The sequence below is a fragment of the Paramormyrops kingsleyae genome, chromosome 3 (assembly GCF_048594095.1).
Source record: "Paramormyrops kingsleyae isolate MSU_618 chromosome 3, PKINGS_0.4, whole genome shotgun sequence".
NCBI lineage: Eukaryota > Metazoa > Chordata > Actinopteri > Osteoglossiformes > Mormyridae > Paramormyrops > Paramormyrops kingsleyae.
In genome coordinates, this window is record NC_132799.1 from 8,652,045 (window position 1) to 8,676,652 (window position 24,608).

A 24,608-nucleotide genomic window follows, 5' to 3' on the forward strand; every position below is an offset into this window, starting at 1 on the left:
TTTCCATATATAATACTTTAATCCAGCAGTATGCAATAAGAGAAACTACTGCCACATTTCACACTGGCATACGAGTACAGAATTAAAAAATACAAGTTATACCTGACGAGTCCAGATGATGGCTACAATGACCGGGAACCGAAATGCAGAGGGTCTACAACACTGCACTGTTCGAAAAAACTCGAGAATGAACATAAGAGGCACATACATGGAGATCTCTTGGAGGTGTGGGAATGTTGCGGACAGCGTTGCCGGAAAACGGGACTCTGTCGTTTTATTTTGTCGGCCTGTTTTTCACAAGCATTTGCCCCCCCCCCCCCCCCACATCCAGCAACGAGCACTGTGACACCCAGACCTGCATGTGAGTGCACTGGCTCCCTGGAACCCCTAAGAATACCTCCATCCACTCTCCACTGCTGCCCCCCCCCCAAACCCCCAAGTTAGCCAAACATGGCTGATCAGCATCGTATACCCTGAGCATCATGGTTTCCAGGCCCAAACAGAACCCCACTCTCTTGCTTCCAATTACGGGTCGGGGGGTTGAACTGGAGGGGTATTAGCCCTGTGACGGGGTAAATAACAGTCTGGCAGGTACCGCGCACCACTCCAGTGCCCCCACATGGACATTTCTGGAAGTACTACGCGGCGATTTACAATGTGAAGGATCGGACCCACGTGCGGAGCCTCCCTGGGAAGACGCAAGTCCCCAGAAATCCTGCTGGCCCTCTCTGGGCCTTGGGCCCCCGCTCGGGCCGCTACGTGGGATTCAAAGGAGGCACTTTGTATGGCGGACCGGGCTCTGCGAAGCGTGCGCACGCTCACCCAACACGGTGCACGTATGCACAGAGGGCATCACGATCATGGGGGCGGAAGGTGTAAATCGGACAATGGATTCCGTCAGAATCCATCATTCAGGAGCTACGAAACTAAACGGGAGGCCGTTATACTCTAATGCCGTACGGAAAGCGCGTTCAACGCAAAGGTCACGGCGCCAATAAGCAGCTTGCAGCATCGTTAACTCAGACTTCTGGCAAAGAAATCCTCGTGAAGGAAGACAAGATAGATGTAATATTTCATGGTGGGGGTGGGGGGTGGGTGATGAAATTCAGGGGAAATCAGGTAGCCCATATAATTTCTATATACCTACATGTGTGCTTAGGGAAGAACAATGGCAAGAGATTAACTAAGTAAAATAGCTACCACAGAGTAACGAGTACGGCTGTTCCCCAGTGTACGTTTAGCACTGGAAGGCTACATTGCACATCTGGGGGAGGCATGGATCAGTAGGCATTCCGGAATGTTCTGGTAACCAGAGCTCCCTCACACCTGGTTCCTACACGGGGAGGAAGTCCCCATACTCAAGCCTGTCCCCTGCACACCCAGCCTCCCCCCACACGTCTTTAGGTGGTCTGATGGCGCCGCCCTGCTGGAATTTCATTGCCCTTCCCGGATGCTCCTCTCCTCTGTGCTTGTCTGCTGCAGCCCAGCCCACCTCCTCCTTGGCTACACCTCCCATGACTCCACCCCTCTCAGAGGGTGGAGAGGAGGCGGGGCTCTTTGGGTGTGCCTCCTTGATTGACCTCGCCCTGGCCCCACCCACCCTCCTCCTCTGGGGGGGGCCCCAGACGAAATCCTCCGGGGGCAGGTAGTGTCGCTGGGCGAAGCGCAGGAGGCCGCGGCGCTGGGAGCGGGCGCGCAGCGTGTAGACGAAGTACTCCAGCGCGCTGTGGCGCATGTTTGGCAGCGTGCCGCCCACCAGCGCCTCCTCCAGCAGGAGGCGCACAAGAGGCGCCTTGAAGGCCTCGAACCCGAGTTCACCCAGGCTCTTCAAGATGCGCGTTATGCGGAGATAGTTGTGCTGGGACCTGTGAGGGCAGCAGGTGAAAAGTTGCTCAGCATATCAGGATGATGTGGAATTCTCTAATCATTTCCTACTCCCAACACATTCACCCTGTGTCACAGGATACACATTCTGGGTTTTAAATTGAGCATTACTGCTTGACTGCAGAAAACAGCTTGAGGTATGAGATTATACTAGCGAACATTTAAGAGTCGGAAGGTTTAGGGATTTGGAAAAATACACCCTGATTAGTCTTCGGTGTCAGATGATTTTACTAAACATGTTATTCCACACATGTTGACCTAAAGGGTAGAATTCCATTAAAGACTAACAAAACAATGCAGAAATATTACCTAGTATTTGCTCTGTATTTCTATTAGTTAAAGTTATAACTTAAGTCAACTAAACAATCATGAACATATTAAATGGATATTTGTAGTATTATACGAATAGTATATTTTGCAGAATGTTCTTCCCTCACCTAAGAAAAACAAATTAATTGTAGATAAGGGAAAAAATCCTCATTTCATAAGTACAGTGTTATGTAGCCAGGCTCAAGTATATTCTATAATCACTTAACATCGTGTTCAGGGCTGCGGTGATCCTGGAGCTTATCGCAGAAGCCACAGGGCAGGGGATGCCGTACTCATGGCTCACACCCAGAGTACACAGGATACATGAAAACAAGCACAGGCAGAAAGTAGGATTTGAACCCTCTACCCTGAAAGTACGAGGGTACAGCCCTACCTACTGAGCTACTGTGGCATCCTGTTGTACCCCGATACAATAAAGGGGAGGAGCCTAATCTAATGAGACACACTGGTGAGGCCTATGTCTACCTCGGACAGGACCTATAGCGCTTTGCTCTCACTGCATGTTTGCCTGGACTACACCCCGGCACCCCCCTACCCCAAACGGATCAGGCTGCACGCTGGCACTCACTCGTTGAGGTGCTGGAAGCGCTCCTGCCAGTTGGGGGCACGGGTCACGCTGCCACTCTTGTCCAGCAGCTTGATGCCAAAGAAGTCCAACATGAGGGCGTAGGCCTGCAGGAAGCGGCGCCGGGCCTCGCGGGAGTTCTGGAATTCCTGCCGGGTGGCAGCGATAGGCTCACAGCGGTCACATGCACCACTGAAGCCCCGCCCACCCCTCTCCATCAGGGTTAAGTCAACCAGCTCTTTAGAAGAATGCAAGACAAGTTGGCACCAACGGCACAGCCAATGCCGGCGGAGTCCTCGTACCTTAATCTCATCCTGAGTCAGCTCTTGAGCGTAGAAATTCAGCCCTTGCTCTCGCAACGGGAACAGCCTGCGACACAGCAGACGGAGACGCTTCAGTGAGCAGCTCGCGGTCTCCTGCTCTCTAGCGCCCCCTGCTTCTTGGCAGCTCCATCCCCACTCGCCGAAAACGCCGACCTTGCTGCTCACCCCCATACCTTTGGTGCTGTCTCTTCCAGAGCTGCCCCCCCCCCCCCTCCACGCCAAGGCCAGACCGAGTCGCAGAACACGTCGCTCTACCTCGCAGTTTTTAGCTATCTGCGCTTTTAGAGTTGCTAATTGGGATTATGCTAATGTTCCCCAGCCCCGTGACGAGCGTCTTTTTTAAGCTCGGTGTCACGTGCCGTCTCATGAACGACTCATGGTCTGTCTCTTCTGTTTTACGGGGGTGACGTCTCACCAGTGTTTGGTGGTGGGGGCGCGGGGGGGGGATTATTATTTACTGGATCCCAGGCTCAGGTCGTTTTTAGCCGTGGAAGGAGGCTCACCACTGTATGTACGTGTGGTTGTGCTCTAGCTTGTCGTAGTGGCCTCTCCACTGCGTGAGGATTTCTTCGACGTAAATACCTGCATGGAGACAAAGGAGCGTTAAACGAGAACTCCGGCCGGCCCCCCGACTCTGCGGGATCCACGCGTCCTTCACGGCAGAGGAGTCACTCCTGCTGGGGCTGAGGCGGGCGTCGGCATCAGCATGCCCCCGCAGCCCCACCTGTCCGACAAACAGGAGGCGCTCTCGGGACCGTGCGGGGACAGGCCAGCTGAGCAGGTCGACAGGAAAAATGCAGGCAGAGGTGCTGCCGCCCTGCCGCGGTCGAACGGGCCCCCGGGCTGCGAGACGACCCTTTCCAGGCCGCTCTCGAAATGAATGTCTGGAGGACGAATTTGGGGAAGAAGGGCACAAGAACATACTCTGTTACTCTGTTACTGCTACGCCGCTGTGTGAGTCACTGGGTAACAGTGTGTACCTTGTGTGTGTGTCTCTGCGCCCCCACCCCCCACAGCCAGCTACCAACCCTAGCACTCCTTTCGAAATACTCCACAAATGGATTCTTTCCGGAACAAATGTTTGAAGAGTGAATTTCCTAATACTCCTAAGGCCTTCTCCAAACAGATTATTGACCCCCCCGCCTCCTGCCGCTGAACTGAAACTGTGTCTCCTCAAGCATTGCATTGACCCCCAGTGGCCCACCTGTAGGCACCCTGAGGCCAATTTCAAGCTAATTACTTTGTGTGTGTGTGCGGCGTTTATGGTGTCGCAGTCTGTCAGTGTTTATACATGCGTATGTGTGCATCAATGTAAGAAGATTCCTGATTGGTTAGCGGCACGTGCGATGTGCGTTTAGCAGGGCAGTGAGAAGCACGCGGTCAGCAATCAGGCTGTCGATTCGTCCTTCCAGACTCCTCCCTGACAGGTGGAGCGGTCAGACCCCTGGGAGCACCGCATCCATAAGTAGTGTCAACAAGGGGTGCAGGTTACACTTCCACAGCAAACATATCGACCACAGGCAGAGTCTGATGTTTGCACTTTGGAGGGCAAGGAAGAAAAAACCCATCTTGCTTACCCTGCGTGTAAACACACGTATAGAGTACCAACAAACCGCTCGTGCAAATGTGCAGCACAGAACACAATTAATAACCTCACAACAGCAATACCTTATGTTAGCTAAACTTTAAACGTGATTTACGTAATGAAGGAGGGGTCGATTTTGAGAGTATAGACCCAAAGCATTTCAGGTGACTAGGCGGGTCATTACCCCCCCCCCCCCCCCCCCCACCTAAAACTCCACCCATGATTTCAACCGAATCACATTCTGAGCGAGTAAACGGCAGCCACGTCGTTCCACGCCATCCACCGTGTGGGCGATATGCCCCCTGCCGTTCATACGGCCTCCCTGGGAAACTTACCATCGGGAACCAGGGGGATCTTGTTCAGATAGAACCTCAGGTTGCGGAAGTCGCTCGGCTGCCGCGGCTCCTTGTAGCTCTGGGGAAAGATGGGGAGCCCAAAGCTCATAACACCCACAGAAACTGGACCCTCCTAAAGCAAGGACAGTGGCCCTAGAGCTGCCCGTGTGACCAAAGGGTGAGTCAGTACAGCTCGCTCATCAATAGCATAGCTGCGCTAGCCAGGTGACTAGCATTAGCATCTAGCATAAGCTAGCTAATATTAGCCTTTTACCAGATAGTGTATGATGTTATTAACTAAACAAAGAAATCCGTTTGCTGCTTCAGTCATGTAGCTGAAAGCATTATTTAATGCTAAACTTGACAGTGGGTCTTATCTCACTGGCTAGACACACTTTGTAAAAATTTATATGCCAATGTAGTTAACAAACAACAGTTACATCTCCAGTACGCTACCACCCAATTATGGGCCTACGTAAAAATTGTAACCCTTCCCTCCACTGCAAGTCCTTTGGATAAAAGCATCAGATAAATGAACAAAATGTAATATGTCCAGCCTGCTAATGAATACTGTTAGACACCTCTAAATGTACTATTTGATTAATAAAGATGTTTCTGTGCAAAATGTGTAAGAATTTCATTTTTTTTTCCCCTTGTAAATATTCTGTTCTTGATTATTTTGAGAGTTCCTTACGTGTCCCATTACTGACCCTTAAGCCGCACGATACAGGTGAGAAAACGTCACTGCTGCGCAGCCGCGATGACTTAATTTCAGCATTATTTAAGTTACTTTAACAGTTTGCAAATTTTCTTCTATACTTCAAGTTGCACTTTGATTGGGGTATTTTTGATTTTCAGTTAACTGTGCTAATTAACGCTTCGCTCCCAGCGTGCAAGTTCGTCTGAGACAAACAAACCTGCAACAGCCTGAGAAATCCCCGTGCAAGACGGTGCATGACATCTCCTCCGAGGCGGCCCTGCGCGCGATCATCACGGCAGCGCTCTCGAGATCACCCGTCCCTGACTCGCGCTTTAACTAAGCACACAATCACGTGTAGCTCTTGACAGGAGCCACCGCAGAACTGGTCATATCCAGAGGGAATAACCAGCCTAAAGGGAAGTGTAACGTTCCCCTATCGTAAAAGAAAGGGAATCGCGTGGCAAGAGTGGCTTACCGGGTAGCTGTGACGGTACTTATACAGGTCCTTGGCTGCATAGAAGCTCCTCTTCACCTTAGCGGCGGGGTCGTGCGGGTCGGCGTGCTGCGGGACACGGGGTGGGTTGGAATTAGCGGAGCCCGATAATAACGGTGCCGAGCATCGTGCAGGCGCGCGCTCAGTGTGATCGCTAAGCATGTGTGACACTGAGCAGGACTGTAGGCGACTGTAGGCGAGTTTTCCCAGGAGAGCCGCTGCCGTTAGACTTTTTCAGAAAGTTCTTTACCTGGATTGCTTCTATAGCACGTGCATCTCTACAGATTGTTGAACAAAGTAAAAATAAACAGTTTCCCTTTGCAAGTCATTAAAAATAATGGATTCCGCCGTTAAAAGGTCTAAACAGTGCAATTCAACGACACTGACCCATAAATCTCCCTCGATAAACTTTACAAGCTATACTCATATTATTCTTATAATCCCCCAAAGCCCCACCCATTCCCCCACCTGAACCCAATAAAAAAAAAAAAACAGACCTAGCACGCAGGTTATGGGGAAAATGTAAAGTAACACGGAGATAGATACAATTTGTTTTATGTGTGTAAAAAATACATTAATCAAACTACAGTATACTGTAGTGATCCTTAAATGTTTTATATTTAGTATACGTTAGTGATCACGGTAAACGCAGGAATTACTAGAAATTGAACGTCCATTTAAACCAATGACATCTAATTAAGCCTAACTGATTATTGCTATGGGGTTGACTTCTATGCTAGTAAAAGTGGACTAGACAGTAGTCTATCAAAAGCAGTAGTCTTATTCTCGACTTAAATTGTTTAAATAACCGGTTTTATCTACGAAAAAAACTGCACCATTAAGCATCGGTAGCCACGCTTCGCAGAAAAACATAGCAGCTAAAGCAACAACGTGTCCCCCGATCCGCTTTAAAGCGCAACATGAGCGGTAGGTGTGTGAGACGGGACCGCGTGTTAACGTCGGTCAGCGGGGGAAATCATTTCCGATTTCCAAGTAGGCAACGATGATATTTCATTTAGCAGCATGTATGCAGAGATCTCGCCATGCGACTTCATTGACAGCTGCACTCGTAACGCCAAAAAAGCCACCATTGTCGCCCCGCTGACATCCTTTGTTCGGCTGGAGCTGGATCGCCGCGTTAAATACCTGCTGTGGCGCGTCCGCCTGCTCACATTGCCGGGGAGAGATCGGGCTGTCGCCGCGCTCCTCTCCCTGATCCTCGCCATCGGAGTCCGTATCCCAGGTCGAGTCGCATTCCTCCACTGTGCTCGGCTCCTTATACCTCCAGCTGGCCAACAAATTTCCCATTTAAGCCCGCACCGATTTCAGCGACCGCTCATTCACTGCCTGGTGCGTCCTGCCTACATATTTAAAACTCCCGGACAGTCCATGGTCACCCCCCAGCTGCCGTGGCCTTGCAGCCGAACCCGCGGTCCTGGACTGTGGACGGATAATTTTTAAGGCGGGATGAAGGGATTTTCCAGATGAGGGCTCGATCGAAGAGCCTTGAACACACCCCCTTCAGCGTAAAAGGGGCGCCGGATCGGTGCAAAAAGCATAGCGTCAACGTCGCCGTGCAATTCAAGACCGCAAAAAAAAAAACCCAAACAACGCAATTTTCCCTACCGATTATCATGAGACCGTTTTTTTTTTGGTCATGTATGTAGTTCGCCCTCTTGAAGAGCGAACAGGATGGCCGCTGTTAGTTCACGTTATTTTGCCTTTACGTTTAACCTAGTTATATTAGTGAGCACGTGCATTTGCTATATAGGTTAACTGCAGAGTCTTTTTGTCTCATAATTAAGGATAACGTTTGAGTGAATATAATTAAATAAATAGTTAGATTACAGTTAAGCCGTGATTTTATGATTTTTTAAACTCCAGTTTAAAAATACTGTTTTTGTATTTGTTTTTGAGAACTTGCACCACTTTTTTTTTTTTGTAGGTATGAATGAATTTCTACGACACACAAGGTGAGGTTACTTTCTGTAACAAAACAAGGAAAATTAAAGTTAAATAACGCCACACCTCGCATTCCTAGCCCCTGGCTTAGACGTTTTTATCTATAAACGAGGTTGCATCGATTGCTGGTCATATCAAATCCAGGACGAGGGCCAGTTCTATGTACCGCTGGCACACCACTAAATGCTATAAGAACCAAATGAAAGCTTTAACTACGACAATGTAGTGAGCATAAATTTTGTTGAAAAATGTGTATTTTAGTTGATTTATAGCCCCACACTATGTACTATGAATATTTATTAATCATTGGCCTACAAAATATTTCCGTTGGACTTTTATAAAGTACAAGCGTTCTTCTCATTTATGAAGGCAGACCTATACAATTAATCACAATAAAGCTATATATGAAAAATGCATTCATTATTTAGTATTGCATACATGAATGTTACAGCACAAAATACAGTCATTAAAAAGGCGTTTGAAGTATTATAGTAGTGGAATTTTAAGTGTATGTTAAGTGTTGCGCTATACCTAAATTTGTTAAGTGTTTTTATGTATTGTATACTATTTGTCATAAAGCCACCTCTCACGCCAACAACTGCTGTGTATGAGAAAGACTGTTATGAGTGGATGCTTGGATGGTAAGCCAAACACTTCGCCGACGAATATACGGTTATCACGAAACAAGCGATAAGATGCTACTATAATTTTGAGTCGACAACCTACACTGTGAGCCATCCAATAATCTCAGGGGAATAAAACCGTCAAAAGTCCCCAATATAATATATACGGTCATAACAAAACTAAGACCACGCGCAATCTCTTCGAAGTTTTCCATTGGTGGTGATCAGTTAGACGGCCAATCAGAATTAGTCCGGGCGGTCATATGACTTTTTCGCCTCCAATTTGGTTTCAACCAGGAGTTACGTCATGCTTAGGGTGAGGAAAGTGTTCCCGGCAGCAACTTGAGAAAATTATCTACTCTATCACATGATTAACATTACATTGAGTTCTTTCGCAAACAGATACTGATACTTTAATCATAAAAAGTAACGCCATAAATGTATACCTGTAACTGAGAGTTGATTACTAATTACTAATTAACTGCTAAATTAATCAGTAAAAACTCTTAGTGTGCTGAATTCATGTCCTGAGCCAATGAAATGCACTTAGCATCTAATCAGCCGCAAATAAAAATATACAAATACAATAAATTATACATCAATTATAACTGTAAAGTATGAATCGTAATCAGACTGACATGTAATTTATTGTTCCCCATGAGGAATTTCTGTTTTCACCTACATCAACTTGCTATGACACACAGACACATGTATCACTGAGAGCAGGTTTGGCAGTGAAGGGCAGCCACACCCATAAAGCTGGGGGGTTAGGGCCTCGCTCAAGGGCCCATGGACATATAACTATTCTGCTGAGACCAGGATCAAGCCGGCAACCTTTCAATCACAGCCAGAGAGGCTCAGCTCACTAAGCCACACAATGGTTAATGGTAGCAGAAGGTGCAGACAGGAAGTACACAGAGAAAGACTGACCGATGCAATGATACAAGTCTGTCACATTCATAATTGACCAGTCATGTAAGTCTTGTCTATACTTTGCTTCAAATACTTTAAATTGACTTACACATTTAAGTATGAATGCCCGTGAAACTGAATTTTATGTATTCAGGTGCCCCAGTAGACTGCTGGGGCCCCTGTGCTGGGGCCCCTGTGCTAGGGCCCCTGAATCTGCAAGGGTATCCACGCCCCTCCAACACCCCTGCTCACAGTTTCCTGAACAAGGAAGGACAGGAACAAGGAGTGAAGACGGGATAGCAGTCACAGTGATGATATTCAGCTAAAGTTTAACGATAATAATTTTGTTTTTTTTGAGGGAAAATCGTCTGCTATCATTGTGCCACCTAGAGGAAAAGAGGTTTGTAATGGATTTGTCTGCTGTCCAATTCTGCCCTTTCGTCTAGCAAAAACATCGGTACTACTACATTTACTCTGTTTAATCATTTCTGTTTGCTAAATACTCATTATATAATATAGATGGTATATTATTATTATCATTATTATTATTATTAGTAGTAGTATATATATGGCATGCACATCAAGCAATTTGCAATTTGTTCCATATATTACAGCTGTTTGTCTCTTTATCAAAAATAGAAATAATTAAAAATATATTTAAGCTATTTTTTAAAACCTAGTTATTTAGGGATTGTTGCTGAGTAAAAAGATTATTCCACTGCGGCAGTAAATCTCTCTGACACCTGAGGTAAGGATTTCAGTCGACTGTAAGAATTATCAGCTTGATATCAGCCTCTGGCACGGCACCCGTATTCCATCTTTTACAACAATCCCTGAGCCTTTTTTTTCTAGGTGAAACTACATCTGAAGTTTAGTGGTTTTTAAGGAGCACCTTCTTGTGCTGAGACTGGCCACACAATGAAGAAGTGGTCAGGGATATTTTCCCAGTTTGTTGAAGCACAGTGAAAACTCAATAAAATGAATCCATTCAGATTTAATTAACCTAAAATCCCATGTAGCCGCTTCACGCCTACAGTTCTTGGCAGAAATATTGGACTGAGCTCCACATTGACCTATATTACTACTTATTGGACTGATGGCAGGTCTGAAACAGGGACCCTAATACATAGCAGCTAATGCAGACTGAGATCTCGTTGGTCCCTGTATGGCCCCGGTCTCTCCCACTCTGCCGCATATTCTGGCAGATGGTTCACTGCAAGAAGGACAGGGCCCAGCAAGCATGCCCCCCCCCCACCCCAAAGCAGACAGACACAGGCCTGACATGGGCTAGAACATCTACAGTGTTTCCACACACAGTTATCTACACTTTTTAGTTCCGTGTCACTAGGGCATGAAAGGAATGTAAAATTTAATACTCAAGTTCCTGTTGTTATTTATACCAAAACTACTTGTTATTTGTTCATTTACTATTCCTGAGCATATGGAAGGGTATTTAGGGCTAGATCAATGGGTCTGTCAGATGCATTGTACATATATATAGTACAGGACATACATATATTACTTGTGTATGTCCTGTGTATATTTAGAAAAACACACCTCATGTTTAACTTCATTCACCCTGAGTCACTATGTTGTGTTTTTTGAGTATAACACCAGAGGGCAGTAGTGCTGCTTCTTAGCAATTCACAGCCACTGGTAAAGCAGTACTATACCAAAGTTTATTGAGATTAAGTAATAATGAGCCCCTTGAAACTCAGGTTTAAATATGCCACATGTAAATTAGCAGACATGTGAAGTCGCTGGGAGTGGGGGCGTCGCGGAGGTCAAATTCTACATCAATATGGCTGCTGACATCTCTGGGTCTCATTAATGAGGAGCAGCCTGGGGCAGCCGCCTGTTCATCTGACCTCGGAACCCCGTCTCACCTTCCCTTCAATGCAAGGGCGTTTCATGGGGCGTGCCGAGATCCAGAGAACCCCTGCCTAAGGTGGCCAGCTTTGCCTACTGCAAATATTCAGCTGTCCATCTCGGCCATTAATGGTGCTGGGCAGGAATGTACAAGGGCGGGGCGGGGCGGGGGGACTGGGCGGTGACCCTTTCACCCGAACGATCGAAGGTGCCCCCCTTTTGAGGTTCTAAGTGTCCCTATTCAGTAAAATGTATTTATTGATTGAACCAATTATACCCCCCCCCCACCCCCCCAGGTCAGTAGAATTTACCCTAAGCCACAGCCCCCCTCACTGCCCCTGCTTGAGCACCTGTACCTTGAAAACTTACTGGGTACCAATTATTATTCTTTCAAGCTAAAACTAATAAGATGACTTATGGCCATTAATGTAGGTGTAGATGCAGTGGGAGGGGCAATGGATATATGTCCCCTTATTAAATGCTAGCAGTCTGTATCGGTGGGGGGGGGGGGGGCAGTATCTCTGCCACCTTCAATTAAGGTGTCGTTCCTCAATCCGTTTTTGCTACAATGTGGACTGTCTAGGGGTCCCTGAGGACTGAGCTGAGAGACACTGAATTAGGGCTTTAAAAAAAAAAATACTGCGCTGAAAAGTCAGCTGCCGTTGACCATAAGGGGGCGCTGCTTCTCCCCACCTAGCTTCGCCTCGCCCCCTTGTGAAATCTAACCTTTCCGGCCAGGATACTCGGCAAGGCCCAGGGGCCGCTGCTGGTGGTGGGTGTAAACACCTCCGTCAGTCTGTACCGCCATTTCACAGAAAGACATTAAGGGAAACAGCATCGCCAAAATGAGAAATCCCTAAAACAAGTGGGCTAATGGGGGGAGGGTGTGTGGAGAGGTGGGTCAGATGCAGCCGCTCCTCCTGGGATTTCAAAAACTTGCACTGGAGATGGGACCTTCATTCCCTGACTGTGATTGGATGCAGATTGGCTGAATCGGGGAAATCACTGAGTTGAGGTGGGATGATGGAGGGGAGGGGGGTGTAATATCAGATACAGCCCAGTCACTGACTCTTTTTGGTAGCATTTCAGCTTCTGTAGCTGCACAGTGATCCGGACGTCGTTTGCTCTTTGGTGGCTCTGGGGGGGGGGGTAACACTGTTGCCTCACACCTCCGAGGGGTGGGGGCTGCAAATCCTGCCTCTGCACCGTGTGTTTGGAGTTCAATTGTTCTGCCCCAGTCATGTGGGTCTGGTTCTCTATAGCTGGCATCACTAAATTGCCCGTAGTACATGGAGTATGTGCCCTGCGATGGATTGGCATCCTGTCCCGGGTGTGCCCCAGCCGTATGCTCCGTGCTGCCAGGGAGAGAATCCAGGCCCATCTGTTACCATGCCCAGGATAAAAGCCTAAAAGATGGATGGGTGTGTCATTGTGATTCCCAGCCAATACAATGCTGCACTGTAGCTATTATTCTGATAGATTTAGATCACAACAAATAATCCAGAGTAGGTTTCTTTACCTCACAATTGTGGTAGTCATTCATCTACAGGATGTCTAACCATGGAGACATCTGCTCGCTTTAAATTTGGCATGGTGACGCACAGTGCAGTAAACAAATGATACAAAAAGATGGTGCTGAAATTATCGATTACATCCGTGTGTGTTCGTGACACTATAGACGTGGCTACTTCAATCATACCCTCTGTGTCCGCAGTACCCCTGTGAGCTTAGCCTGTGCGTCCGCGGTACCCCTGTGAGCTTAGCCTTTGTGTCCGCGGTACCCGTGTGAGCTTAGCCTGTGCGTCCACGGTACCCCTGTGAGCTAAGCCTGTGCGTCCGCGGTACCCCTGTGAGCTTAGCCTGTGCGTCCGCGGTACCCCTGTGAGCTTAGCCTGTGCGTCCGCGGTACCCCTGTGAGCTTAGCCTGTGCGTCCGGGGTACCCCTGTGAGCTTAGCCTGTGCGTCCGCGGTACCCCTGTGAGCTTAGCCTGTGCGTCCGCGGTACCCCTGTGAGCTTAGCCTGTGCGTCCGGGGTACCCCTGTGAGCTTAGCCTGTGCGTCCGCGGTACCCCTGTGAGCTTAGCCTGTGCGTCCGCGGTACCCCTGTGAGCTTAGCCTGTGCCTCCGCGGTACCCCTGTGAGCTTAGCCTGTGCCTCCGCGGTACCCCTGTGAGCTTAGCCTGTGCGTCCGCGGTACCCCTGTGAGCTTAGCCTGTGCCTGAGCAGGCCTGGGCTATTTTGCGGCAAATTGCTTCTTAGCGCAAGTTTAACGCCTGTAAACTAATCTGCAGAATACGTTCCCTTCCCCGCTAACAAGGTTTTGTGCTTGGAGAGAAGCTTCACTTTTGTCATGCAAATGAATTCCTAAGAATTCCTGTCACCATCGTAAAAAACATTACCGGCAACTCAAGGTTATTTAAACATAAATTCATTTTGCAGCTGGGTTAGGATCGTTTCAAGTGCTTTTTTTTTTTGCTCTGGCAAAATACACCACTTGTTCTGTTATCGCGGAGGAAATAATGATGTGATTATGTCAGAAGATTATCTTTTCATCACTTAATTTTGCCTGGTTCAGAAGCAGACAGCACAGTAATGATAAGGCTCAGCAACACAGCACAACATCTACTGGGGAAAGATACATAATTGTATTCAAGAAGGGAAGTGTCTGCCTTCTGGATTACCCAGAAATCCTTAAAAATCATCTGGTATGCATCTAATGTGGAAATTTACCAGTGCCTTGGACATATTTTACAAATATAATAACACGATCAACAGCCCACGGGTATTACCAGGATAACTTACTTGATTTTCTTATATAGCTGCAGAAGATAGTGTCAAAACACTGTGACAAAAAACAAGGTGACGGTTAAGACCTGATTTCTCAACCGGAAACTGGCGTGAAACTTACTGGCAAAGTGATTTAACTTAAGTGACAAGCAGCAAGGAAAGTGTGACGATGACAGCTGCTACCTCCCATGATAGGATGATGTTGTCAACGGTGCAAACAACAACGGAAGGCCAGAACACACAACACCTGAAAAACTCAGCCAAACAAAATCGCAGAAACAGCTTGTGTTGGAATATGAGGGTAATCACGAATCCTATTTTGTGGCATGGGGGTGGCCTCAAACCTCTAGGGTTGCAGGTTCGATTCCTGGCCCCGGTTCTGTGTCTGGAGGTTGCGTATCATGTTTTCTTTAGTGACGTTCCTCTGGTTACCTTGGACTCCTCCTGGAGTGCAAAGGCATTAGGTGAATCTGTCTCAAAATACTGTTACTGTGTATGTAACCTCCATACTTCCTAGGATAAGTTCCAATCTCACTACAACTGGCTGTTAGATGTTATAGATTGCTGTAATAAATACTACTATTTTACTATCACCCATTTCCTGCGGACCAAAGTTCCGGCAACTGGATAGACTAGGTTTTCCAAGGTTCCATCCCTTTGGACGCCGTTGTAAAAACAGAAACACCATGCCCTGAACCGTCAACGTGAAGCTATAGTAGCTGCCGCAGAGCTGAGTCTTATTAGTTAATAAAGGGCGGGAAAGAAAAGCCATTTCTATGCTAATGTTGTTGACAAATTCATTTTGTATTTCCGTCCATTGCGCGAATATAAATTGTTTGCCCTAAAACCTACTGAAGTGGATGTTCTTATTATCGCATAATCAAATTAAACCATAATTTATTTTTACATGGCAACATGAATTTTACTGACCACTTCCTCCACAAGCTGCCTGCATTATTGAAGCGTATGGAAAAAGTTGCTAGTCACAATACTCTCCACTCTCTGTCGTCTTAATCTATTATTCTATTCTCTCCTTACGCCTGTGTGTTACATTAACTTGGTAGCGCCGAGATAATAACACATCGCAATACCTCCTTGATTTAGCGCCACTATCATTAAAGATTGATTATTTTTTTTTGGCCGTACTCTTCTCATTGGCTTCCACCCCCTGCATTCCCTGCAAGGTGCAAAACGTAGCCTGCGAAGCCAGTCAGAAAAATTATATATCTCTGTAAGTATAACAGACTGCCATTGTGACAAGTGTAATATTTTTGACATTTGATGTATATCATATAACGCAATCCATATTTTCAACGTAAATGTCTCCACGTAGCAGGATGCTTCGCACATGTAGGAAAGAGGGTTAAACTCACCGTGAAAGGCAGAACAAGCGAAACTCATACTGTTATTCGTATAAGAGCGTACGATGTGACGTCACCACGCACATACAGTAGGATTATTAACACAGTGGTGCATTTCGGAGTGAGCCATTTCATTCGTATTGTTTCACTAATTTTCACAATGCGGCATCGCTACGGCTCTGGTCCAGGATTTTTTAATAGGCCACTCTGAGAGAAAACTTCTAGAATATGGTTTCACACTTGAAACTGATGACACAGTGATGATCCTATTTATCCAGCCACACACACACACAAGGAAATTTAATCGCTGCAAGAAATAATAGCTTACTTTAAATATACATGACAAGCTTGATAAACGTCCGTGTTTAATTATACTTGATACTGCGCACTGCGTGCGTCTATTTTCTATGCACCGCGTACCGTGCAAAACGTGACAATAAACTTGCATTTTCTGAAAGATCGACCTAAGTATAACGTGCTAATTTATTTCTAATTTCAGCATGTTAATAATAGCTAGAGCTTTATTGCGTATTTATTTTATGCGTGATGTGTTTAAGTGCTCTACTCAACCGTTTAGTATCTCTGTTTATCTTGGGATTGTTTGAAATTAATCTTCAGATTTTGTTGCAACTAATTAAAGCAAGCATAGGCTATGTGAACAGTCGTGATAAGGAAAACATTTTTTGCAAGGTATGCAAAACGCATTTGCATGTGCATAAAACAGTAGCTTAAATGGCCAATATGTAAAAGATAAAGCGATAATTTAAACTGTCCTATCAGATGCGGTGCCAAAAAGGAGTACAATCAATGAATACAGTGCGATGCGCCTTCTCTCCCCCTATTCTCGCCCGGCCCTCCCTTTCTCTACGGAGGATACCACTGGTGGATAAAACGAAGAGCCTTTCAGGTCTCGGCGGACACTGACGTTTTTCTGAGCAGCACAACAAAGGCGCTCTCTCTAACGCGGCTCTTCGCCAGCCCTCTCGGACACGCCGCCCGTCTCACAGCCAGCCGGCGCCGTAGATTCCCTGTTATCCATATAAAGTAACAGCATGTAATAAATATCTGGCGTGTGCCGCATATCGTTATTTTTTCCGGGATCGGTGCACGGCGCAATTCAAACGGCACACGCCGAAGACGCGGATCCTTGAATTACCTGTTGTCTCCGATCTCGGTGCGGTCCCCCGCATCCGAGGTGCGAAGCATCGCTCCGCTCCCCGTCATGAAGAGACGCTCCGCCGAGGAGAGCGGGCCAGTCAGGGCAGCGGAATCACGGCGCTTTGAAATCCGCATAACAGGCAAACTTTGGATTTCCCCGGGGCGGCTCCGGTAGGTCGGTTTATTTAAAAAAAAAAAAAAAAAAAAAAAAATAGTACTATATAAGATATTTTATTAATCAGATGTGAAATATTACGTCGCTGAAAAAAATGCTATAGAGATGGTTTAAAGACATAAGACACTTATAGATGTCCAAGCTATGCCGAAGAATCAGCGGACTGAAGAGACAAAATAAAAACATTATCCTCTATTCCTTCTCCGTTTAATATTTGCATCATGAAATCACAATTCTATAGTCGTTTTTTTATCATTTTACCTTGGGCTCTGATTGTTATTATTATGATCGATATGGATACCAAGAGAACATCCGCCCGAAGCAGCGGCCACTTTTACCTCTCCCGGTTGGGGAACGCACGCCGGCAAGACCGGACGACTCGGATTGCGTACAACGGTACGACTCTGCCAGTCATCTACGCGGTAACACCTACGTACAGCAGACCGCAGCAGAAAGCAGAGCTTACCCGTCTGGCGAACACCTTTCGCCAGGTGCCCAGTTTCCACTGGATCGTGGTGGAGGACTCTAATGTGCGCACGGAGCTGGTGTCGCGCTTCCTAGCCCGATCCGGACTGTCCTACACCCACCTGCACGTCCTCACGCCTCGCAGGTATAAGCGGACCGGGATGCCCCGTGCTACCGAGCAGAGAAATGCCGCCCTCGGGTGGCTGCGCCTGCACCGGTCGCCCCAAGACCCCGGCGTGGTGTTCTTTGCAGACGATGACAATACTTACAGCCTGGAGTTATTCGAAGAGGTAAAGAAGGCATCTCATGTTGGAAGTTGTCCTCGTGTTTGTGATGTTGCAAACCATACAGTAACTAACATTGGTCATATAAGTATAGTTACTCTGGTATTCTGTGCAGTCTTTATTACTGAGTGAAAAACAAGGAATGCTTTGTTTGTTACTTCTGAACCATATAAAAAATAATTTCATAATGTTTACTGATCTAAAACGAGTTTGAATATACACAGTGAAGAAAATGGAGTACTATTAGAGATGGTTAGTCCTAATAATCCAAAACCATTGAAACCATACTGCTTGGATATTCTGTGCATGTAGGACACATTACCAGTGGCATTTAATGAAAAAAGAATATTTTGGACAATTGCGCGATCAAAACGAATACACGAAATATCACTAACATAAAGTAGCTGGTAGTCTAGCATATATGATGCTTTTGGGATCACTTGTTTTACTCCAGAACAACTTACTTAACCTTACAATTTTTCTGAAATATATATTGTGCTGAAGAGCTTATTTCTGTGGGTATGGACGACCGCCACATCACCGTGCATTCCGTACAAACGCAACTGTAAGCAGCATAATCGCAACTCCAATTTGCGTGCGGTATTACCACGCAGCGCGAAATTAGTAACAGCTACAGAGACACTAGACAGACATGGATTTATATTAATAAATAAATTAAAGTAATCAATATAGTTCGACTGGATATTACAGATCTGTTGAATCCTCATATTAGAGACCTACTGCGTGTGACGGTTTCATTCTACCTGGGCTCTTTAGTATAAGCTTGACTAAGGGGTTAATCGATTTTGATACATTGTAACATCTCTGTTGTAAGACGTGTCGGATGCTTTTTCTGAGTAAATAGGAGTGCATTTTAGTTTTTTATTTTACGTTTAAACTTTCAACTGATGTAACAGCAAAAACAGTTTTGTTATCATTTGTGCACAGTTCGCCTACCATTTTGTAGCGGCTTGTGGGTCAAACATTCTTTAAATCACCGAGTCGTCTCAGTTAAGGTGGTTTGAAGAAAAGCCACACAGTCCGGAATTTTGCACGCAGACACTCACACGCTCTCTCTCTTTCTCTCTCTCTCTCTCCCTCCCTCTCTCTCTCGATTACCCCCCCCCCCCACACACACACACACACACACACACTCACACACTTTGCACTATGTATGACGTTAAATCAATCAGATTACTCACCATACGTTGTTTACTTCTTAATGCACTAAGGCAGTTTCTGGCACAGGCCAAGGCACATTTTTACTTAATAGCACGGTATGTCTATTCAGTCCAGTTCTCATATTGTAAGAAATATATGTCAGAAAACGTTGCATCGCTATGTGGGCTATTGAGCAATTGGCTTTGCGGGATGTGTGCGCCAGTTCTGCTGTCATGCAGTCTGCAGGATTGAAGGCGCGCGCGCGCGATCTGGCTCCCTGCGGTCCGCAGCTGTGCATTTGCATGCTCACGTGAGCAGAAGTTGGACAGCATACCATGCTGTACCCGAGGAACAAACCTGCCCATTTTTATCCAAAAAATAGGAGCCACGAAACAGAAGCGAGAAGGTTATTGAATGTAGTCAGGGAGGTTAAAAGAATGCAGTTTAGAAACAGGAGTGTTTTCCGAACTATTTCCACCTAAAGGCTTGAAAAAGGTCAGATTAAGATAGGAGTTAACAGGGTATAGGTTGTATCACAGGGTAAAGTGTATCGCTTCTGTTCGGGACTGAAGAACAATGCTTGCTTACTCACCAACTCGGTCTGACTACATGTGAATAATGGGGTTTAATGGTCTGTGGCATGTGTCCTGTGGAGGTAGCTAAATAAACGAGAATTAGTGTTGGGTCACACTCATGCCGAAGTGAAGGGTTTTAGTTCAGAACAGTGTGTAGAACACAGGGCAGCACCAACACCCAGGAGACCTGTCACTGTCCAATGCTCACAAGGCATGTGCCGCTTTAGCCTCCACAACAATGTCAGCTTGGCTTCCTGGCCCATCAGAGACAGGTGCGTCACTGTACAGACTCCGAAAGATACAAGCTGTATGCTGACATAACACAAGCTCCAGCGTAACGCAGACGATGCCCCCGTGCCCCTTCCTGCACATTTCTGGGATACAGTTCTTCGCCATGATTCCAGCCACCACCTTTATTACATCACAATGAATAACAATGACAATGAAAGAACAGAAGCACTTAAGTACAGTTGATGCTGGGAGAAACATGTATAAACCATATAGAAATATGTTTATACAAATGAAAGAGAACCAGGTGTAAAGAATGTCACCCTTTATCGTTTTTTCTTTCTTGTCTTTCTGATTATAATCTTTTTGTGTTTCAAAACCAAAGGATGACTCAGATTTATTTATGGACAGTGTCTTAATATAGCGCACACATGCTGAATTGTCTTCTTTGTTATATAATTCTAATGCTTTAAAAAAGAGGCCAACAAGTCTAATCCTATACATCAGACAAATAGCTTAGCACTAGAATTTAGTTTAACTAAAATAACAATGTGCTATATTGCTAGTAACAATTAAATAAACAAACAAATATTAAATTTAGTAAAATGTTCTGTAGGTAGCATGGCGTGGAAAGACTTTCAATAAAAAATATATCCCACATTGCATTTCTCTTAAATGCAGTACATACACTTCTGAAATTTGTGGATTTAATGTACCAGAAGTATTTCTTCAACGAATCTTGTCCTGCTGTGAAATATAGCCAAAAATATCACAGATGCCTTTTAATATTCAGGGGCGTAATATTCTCTGTTTACAGTATCCTTTGCTAGAATTCTGTGTGTCATACTTAGAAAGATTCTCTGATGCATCTGATATCATTTAAACCAGTGCTTCTCAACCTTTTTGCACCGCGGCCCAATTGTTACCATGCCAGCTCAGTTGCGACCCTATATCAAGTATAGATCTAAATTAACGCTATGATCAGGCACACGGTGCACTCCGCAATTTACACCAATCGATGCCTATCGCAGAAACCTGATTGGATGTGCCACTGAATTTTAAATTAAGCATCTGTGGTTTGGCTTCTTGGATTGGACGAGTGTCCACTAGTCATGCGCTAAGCATTTGCAGACCCAAGACCTGTTTATATAGGTTAATTCTAGGACTAGGGTTGGGAAATCTGATTGAGGATCAGCATATGAGCTTCCTGATTTAAAAATACTTACATTTCCAACTCTGCCAGGAGAGCCTTTCAGAACTTGCTGTGACCCATGGGTTGAGAATCGCCGATTTAAACTACACATCCATTTTAGAGCACCCTGTTTAATTGAATAAATTCAAGCTGGTTGCTCAGACACTTCTTGGCTTTGAAACCTGGTACTTCTTGTCAAGAATGTTCCCTGAACACTCAGCAGTTTATGTATCACAATAAACTGACATTCATCTTGGATCAAATGGATTTTTTTTTAAAAAAAAAACATTACCACTTCTCTTGGCAGATGCGACTGACCAGACGGGTGTCCGTGTGGCCAGTTGGGCTGGTGGGTGGCCGGCGGTATGAGCGCCCCCTGGTGGATAAGGGCAGGGTAGTGAGCTGGTACACGGGCTGGAGGGCTGATCGGCCCTTCGCCATCGACATGGCAGGTACTTCCCCTTCTTTTTACTTCCCACAAAAATGCCACAGGACACAGATCTGGACCATCCTGACCCTACTGATCCAAGCAGAAGCAACCCCTCGCTTTGGCTTTCTACATCTCCCCCACCTTCTGAGAGATTATGGAGGCGTCCAGCATCCACCCTGGACTCCATCAATCTTCTCCTGTGCAGCCAGGGAAGGCTGGCTGCTTGTGTCACCACTGATGCCGACCGCCGCAAATTATTTAGTAGAATTTCTGTGGCATGACAGAAAATCACAGCCTGTGACGGCTGTACGAAGCAACTTGAGGGCGGAGGCTCCGGGTGGGGATTGTCCGTTCTGCGTGTCTGCAGCTATCTCGAGCCCATGAAGGACACATTCGGACTGGCATAAGACTACACCTGGGCACCAGGCAAAGAGATCCAGAAAATCCCTTAGATCTTGGCCTTAAGGGCAGTGTGACTCAACGACAGTCATACATGTTCAAGCTACCTTATCATGAAGTCCTGACTGGGGGGAGGGAGGCTCTGAGGGGGCAGGCTGGGTGGCCGGATTTGAGCTCAGCAACCAGTCACCATCCTTTAACGGTGAAAGAATCACATTAAAGGCAGAGACAGAATCTGCAGGCGCTGCAGGTTGTAGAGGACTGGCAAGGATGGGGCTTTGCAGGCAGAATGTTTTTCACGCACACACACACTTCGCAGAGAAGTGTGTTGCTCTGCCTCGCCTGAAGCAAGAGCGATTGTCTACAGATGGAGGTAGTTTAGCATTCTCATTAAACGGCCACATCTCGCAAGCCCTCTGGTGAGATCCTCGGGCTAGACAACAGCGCGTCGTACATCTCCTCCTCTCTCTGCGGCCTGGGGCTGCAATCTTTTGCTCTTGACCTTACAAGGAAGGGCTACACCACAGCCATCGCTGGGGTGCCATCCGGCCGCTACCATCTCCAGAGGTTCACCTAATAGTCGAACGGCCGCGGCATTGAAATGGCATTAATCTGGAGAAAGTGGGCGGATGCTTTTGGTCGGTTGATGAAACGCAGACAGCGTTGGTTATTTAAGACCGAGCTGTGTGGAAAGCTCACCTCTGGGGTTTTCTCCTGGCATTTGACGTATCGACGCTTTGCTGAGGGCAGAGACACGTGACCTTATTTAATATGAACCCTGGGGAACAAAGTGCTAGATCTTGTTGATGCTAAGACATATTTACTGTATAACAGCTCTGTTTAATCTCTGCCGGCTGTATGGCTGCTGACATCTTTTTCTGTTGGGTTGCAAAACAGAATCAGATCCACAGAAGCTCAGAGACGTTGAACAGCAGCATCTCATGACCGTATAGACACACTAGATCATTGACGTCTTTGTGTCGCCCTTAGGGCGCCATATTGGTTCACTGTCAAGACCAAGAATGAAAACTATCAGTAAGAGGTTTCAGTTGCGCCCCCCGGCCAAAGACAGAATGGTCCTAGACAGCCAGGCCAGACGTGGCATTGATAACTGTGCCCATGTTCTCTCCAGGCTTTTGCGTGAACCTCCAGGTGGTGCTGGACAACCCTAGGGCGCTCTTCAAACGTAGAGGGTCACAGCCCGGCATGCAGGAGTCGGACTTCCTCAAGCAGATCACCAAGGTGGAGGAGCTGGAACCCAAGGCGGAGAACTGTACCCGGGTCAGTTACGTCACCCCGCCCACCCTCTGACATCACCTCTGACTCTGAGTCAGTCATCAAATCCTACATTCATGTGAAACTTGAACTGGTGCCGAAGTTACGTCAAAGCTGCTAAGTCACCCCCAAACACAACACTGTCGCCAGCCTGCTGTAGAGAGCCCACCCCCTGCAGGTTTGTCCTCAGCCCACGCCACAGTGACGCCACGTATTAGACTCATCAGCTCCTGTGCAGTTCAGCTGGACCGATGGACGGCTGGGGGCAGCCTTGTTTACGGGCACACTGCTGCGGCTTCCGCTCATTAACGTCAATCTGTCGGTGTGCAGCCCGCCAGCAGCCAGCTGCCGCGGCGACGGTACCGTGACAGATCCGCCCCCCTCCCCCCACCAGTCGACGTGAAGCCTGCCGACCGCCCACGATAACGCTACTTTAGCGGTGGCTACCCTATGCGTCGACGGAACTTGATATATCCATTTCACGTCAAGCAGGCCCTATGAGGAGTGTTTGGCAAGCTAGTGCATGATGGGAGATGGATCAGAGCACGGGCAACATCAGGTGGCTCATACTGGACTCACAGCGGCCATGAGAAGGTCGTGACTCTACTACTGCCCATCTGGAGGCAACCTGCTAGTTAGACCACTTGCATACATAAGACACCACCAAGGGACATAACGGATTCTTCATATTTATACCACCCAGATACCTTGATAACCCAAATCTTATATCTTAGCCTTTATGAGTCTTCATCACAGACCATCAGTATGACAAGAAAGGGCGGCTGAAATCTCCACCCGGTAGAAAGATGGGGCATGACCATAGCAGTGAGCACACAGCTCACGTGGGAGCCTGGCTGTACCAGCAGGACAGGGGAGGGCAGCCATTCCATCTATACCAGGATAACTCTAAGTCTGAAGATTCTCACATTCAGCTGGCGAGGGCTGGTTCTCCTCGGCCTGGTAGGCACTGCATTACAAGCCTGGCACTGCAGCCGTTCATGTGTGAAGTATGGATATGTCAGGAGGCCTTGGGGGGAGGGGGGGTGAGGGTGCAGACTCATACTCACATTTCCTCTCATTCCCAGGTACTGGTGTGGCACACCCGCACAGAGAAAGTGAACCTGGGCAACGAACCCAAACACAGGCAGGACTCCATCCATATTGAGGTGTAGCGGCGAACGGGGGCCCCGAGAGAAGGACCTCCAGGCCTGGCCTGGTGGGCTGAAGGTCGTGCTCCGGCGCCTGCTCCTCCACCCAGTCCCGATCTCCCATTGCCGGAGCAGAAGCTGCACACTCTGGAGCAACAGCAGCACTGCAGACCTTCAACCCATCAGTGACTTGGCCCATCTCCCAATCCCATTTTGCTGAAGGGAGGTGCAGCTGGGGTGCCGAGACCCACTCCACGGATCCAACATTGCTCCCCAATAAGGATCGCGGGCGAAGACAGGAGCAGAAATACACAGAAACCAAGAGCCGCCGCCGCCCCCCCCCCCCCCCCAAAAAAAACATTGCAATAAAGGAGTCTTTAGACACAATG

The 24,608-nt window shown here is 47.0% G+C and overlaps 2 protein-coding genes across 5 annotated transcripts; one reads left to right on the forward strand and one right to left on the reverse strand.

Annotated features, from left to right (window-relative positions):
* On the reverse strand, nt 1–19,248 carry ogfrl1 (opioid growth factor receptor-like 1). 4 transcript variants are annotated; one of them, XM_023840442.2, is made up of 8 exons: nt 18,769–18,911; nt 7,362–7,503; nt 6,198–6,284; nt 5,023–5,101; nt 3,606–3,684; nt 3,082–3,148; nt 2,783–2,928; nt 1–1,865 (listed from the first exon to the last, which is right to left on the reverse strand). In XM_023840442.2, exons 1-8 carry the CDS (start codon nt 18,795–18,797, stop codon nt 1,334–1,336), a joined length of 1,161 nt encoding a protein of 386 aa, XP_023696210.1. In that variant the 5' UTR covers nt 18,798–18,911; the 3' UTR covers nt 1–1,333. The 4 variants fall into 4 exon arrangements, with proteins under 4 accessions (XP_023696210.1, XP_023696233.1, XP_023696225.1 ...); XM_023840465.2 differs by lacking the exons at nt 7,362–7,503; nt 18,769–18,911 and adding an exon at nt 19,014–19,248; XM_023840457.2 differs by lacking the exon at nt 7,362–7,503.
* On the forward strand, nt 16,397–24,562 carry b3gat2 (beta-1,3-glucuronyltransferase 2 (glucuronosyltransferase S)). Its single transcript, XM_023840478.2, has 4 exons — nt 16,397–17,817; nt 21,275–21,419; nt 22,929–23,077; nt 24,157–24,562. Exons 1-4 carry the CDS (start codon nt 17,284–17,286, stop codon nt 24,241–24,243), a joined length of 915 nt encoding a protein of 304 aa, XP_023696246.1. The 5' UTR covers nt 16,397–17,283; the 3' UTR covers nt 24,244–24,562.
* Nucleotides 24,563–24,608: the final 46 nt, after the last annotated feature.

What these genes read in the sequence shown, in the direction of transcription:
- b3gat2 (XM_023840478.2), top strand. Translation starts at nt 17,284, where the DNA reads ATGAAATCACAATTCTATAGTCGTTTTTTTATCATTTTACCTTGGGCT. An exon ending in CTTCGCCATCGACATGGCAG is followed by an intron (nt 21,420 to 22,928) that starts GTACTTCCCCTT and finishes TGTTCTCTCCAG; the next exon opens with GCTTTTGCGTGAACCTCCAG. An exon ending in AGGCGGAGAACTGTACCCGG is followed by an intron (nt 23,078 to 24,156) that starts GTCAGTTACGTC and finishes TCTCATTCCCAG; the next exon opens with GTACTGGTGTGGCACACCCG.
- ogfrl1 (XM_023840442.2), bottom strand. Translation starts at nt 18,797, where the DNA reads ATGTTTGACCCACAAGCCGCTACAAAATG. An exon ending in AGGCGGACGCGCCACAGCAG is followed by an intron (nt 6,285 to 7,361) that starts GTATTTAACGCG and finishes CGTGTCCCGCAG; the next exon opens with CACGCCGACCCGCACGACCC. An exon ending in AACCACACGTACATACAGTG is followed by an intron (nt 3,149 to 3,605) that starts GTGAGCCTCCTT and finishes GCTGTGTCGCAG; the next exon opens with GCTGTTCCCGTTGCGAGAGC.